Source organism: Limulus polyphemus, unplaced genomic scaffold (genome assembly GCF_000517525.1).
Source record: "Limulus polyphemus unplaced genomic scaffold, Limulus_polyphemus-2.1.2 Scaffold1327, whole genome shotgun sequence".
Lineage (NCBI taxonomy): Eukaryota > Metazoa > Arthropoda > Merostomata > Xiphosura > Limulidae > Limulus > Limulus polyphemus.
The window spans coordinates 25,657-29,377 of record NW_013666937.1 but is presented as its reverse complement, the minus strand read 5'-3'; the positions used below and the strand labels follow the sequence as shown (position 1 = coordinate 29,377).

Below are 3,721 nucleotides of genomic sequence, written 5' to 3'. Positions count from 1 at the left end.
CTCAAGATGGGGGTTTCCTCTGACTTTATCATACCTCAAGACGGGGTTTCCTCTGACTTTATCATACCTCAATACAGGGTTTCCTCTTACTTTATCATACCTCAATACAGGGTTTCCTCTTACTTTATCATACCTCAAGACAAGGTTTCCTCTGACTTTATCATACCTCAAGACAAGGTTTCCTCTGACTTTATCATGTTGCTTCATTATAACTTTTGCCAAGTTAACTTTTTTGGTACAAATTCTTAATTTCGTTTTGTTTGTTAATTATAACTGTTATTTCAAGAACTTTAACTCAAAAATCTTTTAGAATTAATATATTGTCATTTTTTAATATTTATTTAGTAAAGAAAAAATTTTAAAACCTAAGTTTTCATTTCTTCACAGTTCTGAGAAGCTGTTTCTCTAGGAAATGACTGTAAAGAAAGTTTAAATATGTTTGGATAGGGCAAAAATTAGATGTTTTAATGTCATAGTAGAGTAAGTAAAGTGGTTTCAGCAGTAGCTTGTGGTTTCGTGAGAAAGGTGTAGTTGGAGCTCTTGTTGTATTGACTAAAGGCATTTAATGGAAAGTTTTGAAGATCAAACAACAGAACTTTCATATATGTGTGTATATATATAGTTTCTTTTAATATTCATTTCATGAAAGTGTTTGTGTATGAAATATCTGTTTGGAAGCTACAGGAATTTTATTTGACAAAGACATCAGATAAGCTTAAGAAGTTTAGAAACAGCTTAAATGTATAAAAAGAACACCTTTAACACAGGTTTAATACATTAACAAATGTACAACATTTCAACAAGGTTGTGCCATCATTGGGTACAAGTAGTTTACCTAGACACAGGAATATATACACTGGAGATTGCTTTACGACTTATAAAAGTTATCTTGGCACACAAGATTGCTGGCTTAGACTAGGGTGATTTTATTCAATTAAGTTGCCTTCTTTGATTTTGCTTTTTTTTGTTATTTGGTTCTTTGTTTGGAATTAGTGTTTTTAGTAGGTATATGATCGTTTTTTGAGTTGCAATGGTTGCAAACTTGAGAGATTTATATTATGTTCATCAGATCAAAGAAAATCAGATAAGCTTAGTTAGATTTAGTGAGTATGGTAAGTGACAGAAAAATATTCTGACAACTTAAGTCTTTAGTTATTGAATATCTTATGTTTATCTTATTCAAACAACATACATAAATAAATTAGCTAACTGGCTACTTAGTTATTTCTAGTTGCAGTTGTCCTAGGTTAAAAATAAAAAATATATTACTGTTATCAGTGATTGTAAAATTTGTTTTCATTAAAGATCAATGAGAGGTTACTTCATATTTTAAAAACAAAATGGCATCCTCGTCTTTATCTCTACAAGTAACAAAATGTTCAGGTTGTCTTTAAACTAAAACTTGTTTTTGCCAAAAAAAAATTTATCAGCCAAAAATACTTTCTACAAATGTCAACCACCAGAAGTGTTTATCATATTCAATGAAGGGTAGTTAAAAATTACTTTTAAAAAAGCTTAAAATAAAAAGATTGATTTCATGTTAGAATAAATGATTATTCAAATATAGCAAATTATCAAGTACTAATAATCGTCAAACTCTAATTCAGACTGGAAGTTAACGTGCTTCAAAAATGCTTTAAAGTTTAAAGTGTGTGTGCTACAAAAAATTCTAATTTTGAGTAATATTTTTTTGGGTGTGTATTCAAAGTCATGTTTTATGTCAGAGTATAGGAAGATAAATTTCTGGTGCTCACATAGTCCATATTTACTTTTATTCTTTAACAGATGAAGTTTATCGACAACCCAGCAGTGACATTAGGCATTACCAACATACTTTGTGTGCCAACACAGAATAGGTAAGCAGTCTTTATAGATTTTGAAACTGTCTCAGAATTAACCTAATTACAGACACGCGTAAACCTAGCTGAACTTAATTGTAACTTACTTTATAGCAACGTTTCTCAACTGGTGGACTGTGAGACTTGCAGCTATGGACTGCCAAGAACTGGGACAACATTGCCTTATACTAATGAGCTATCAACTGCATGTGTGGTGCTTTACTATTGTACCAAGTGATTAACTGGGGCTTGAGATGCAAAAGTTGATAATACCTGCTTCAGTTTAACTGTTTTATTCTATTGTTATACAAAAAGTATTGGAGAAAAATATTCTTTTTTTTTTTGTATAGATATTTCAATTTGAAATACTGGCATTTTTAGATTTTTTTGAGGGGGAGATAATTTATAAATTAAATAGTAACATTTAATAACACATGACTCTATACAATTGAGGGCTAATGAAAAAAAGATAATGGATTATATAAAACATTATAAATCTTTTGTTTTTAATTAAACATTTTTTGTGAACTTTACCAATCAAAGAATGTGAAATGGTTATATCTGAACCTCTTACATAATAATACAAATACTTTTTTTTTAAACAGCAGTGAATATGTTTAAAAAAAAGTACTTTGATTACAGTAAAGAGGCTTAACATCTAATGATGTAGATGTGGCAGTATTGATACTTTTCTGAATGTTTTAAAATTTAGGTGATACTGTCCATCAGTTTTTGGTTAGCCATAACTGAGAGAAAGATTTGTGTATTTTTGTTCAATAACAATAGCATGTAGAAGCATACACAAATATTGTTTGTTAAATAATAATAACATGGAAAAGCAAACACAAATATTGTTGCAAAGGGATATTTATAGGGAGATTGCACTAAAAGGATAGAAAAATAATACAAGAAACAAGAAAAGTAAATTAATACATTTGCTTCCTCCCCCAGTAGCTCCGTGGTCAGCTTGAGGGCTTGTAATGCTTCAATCTGGATTTTATTTCCTGCTGTGGACATAACACGTATAGCTCATTGTGCAGGTTTTTGCTTAAACAAAATATGTTTGTTTAGTTTAATTAATCTAATTTACTGATTTTCTTGTTATTAGGGAAAGTGGCCTTTTAACTAGAACATTTCATCATGCAGCTTTCATTCTGCAGAGAAAACCTATCTTTGAGTATGTAGATGTTAGTAAAAAAGTTATCCGTAGTGAGAGGTAAGGAGTGATATATTTACAAACAAGTTTTAAATATTGCTACAGTTAATGCTAACAAGATACACGGTATAAACTGCTTTAATAAAAACTGTTTTCATATTTTCAGCTAGTATGCTTAAATAATGATTACATCATTACTGTTTGAAGCTAACAGCTGTGTAGAAGAATTCATTTTTCTGTGTCAGTGATTTCAGTCTTGGTTATTTTTAGATAATTCTACTGAACTTTTGATATTAATAAACTTAATAAAGTAGACTGTTAACTTTTGATATTAATAAACTTAATAAAGTAGACTGTTAACTTTTGATATTAATAAACTTAATAAAGCAGACTGTTAACTTTTGATATTAATAAACTTAATAAAGCAGACTGTTAACTTTTGATATTAATAAACTTAATAAAGCACTGTTAACTTTTGATGTTAATAAACTTAATAAAGTAGACTGTTAACTTTTGATATTAATAAACTTAATAAAGCACTGTTAACTTTTGATGTTAATAAACTTAATAAAGCAGACTGTTAACTTTTGATATTAATAAACTTAATAAAGCAGACTGTTAACTTTTGATATTAATAAACTTAATAAAGCAGACTGTTAACTTTTGATATTAATAAACTTAATAAAGCAGACTGTTAACTTTTGATATTAATAAACTTAATAAAGTA

The 3,721-nt window shown here is 28.7% G+C and overlaps 1 protein-coding gene across 2 annotated transcripts in view; it reads left to right on the top strand.

The window, feature by feature from the left end:
* LOC106463112 (glycerol-3-phosphate acyltransferase 1, mitochondrial-like) overlaps positions 1-3,721 on the top strand; it is a 53,986-nt gene that overhangs the window by 26,743 nt on the left and 23,522 nt on the right. For both annotated transcript variants that reach the window (XM_022390531.1, XM_013923083.2), the window contains exons 4-5: positions 1,786-1,856; positions 2,947-3,054. In XM_022390531.1, coding sequence (XP_022246239.1) covers positions 1,786-1,856; positions 2,947-3,054 — 179 coding nt within the window. The remainder of the gene's footprint in view (positions 1-1,785; positions 1,857-2,946; positions 3,055-3,721) is intronic.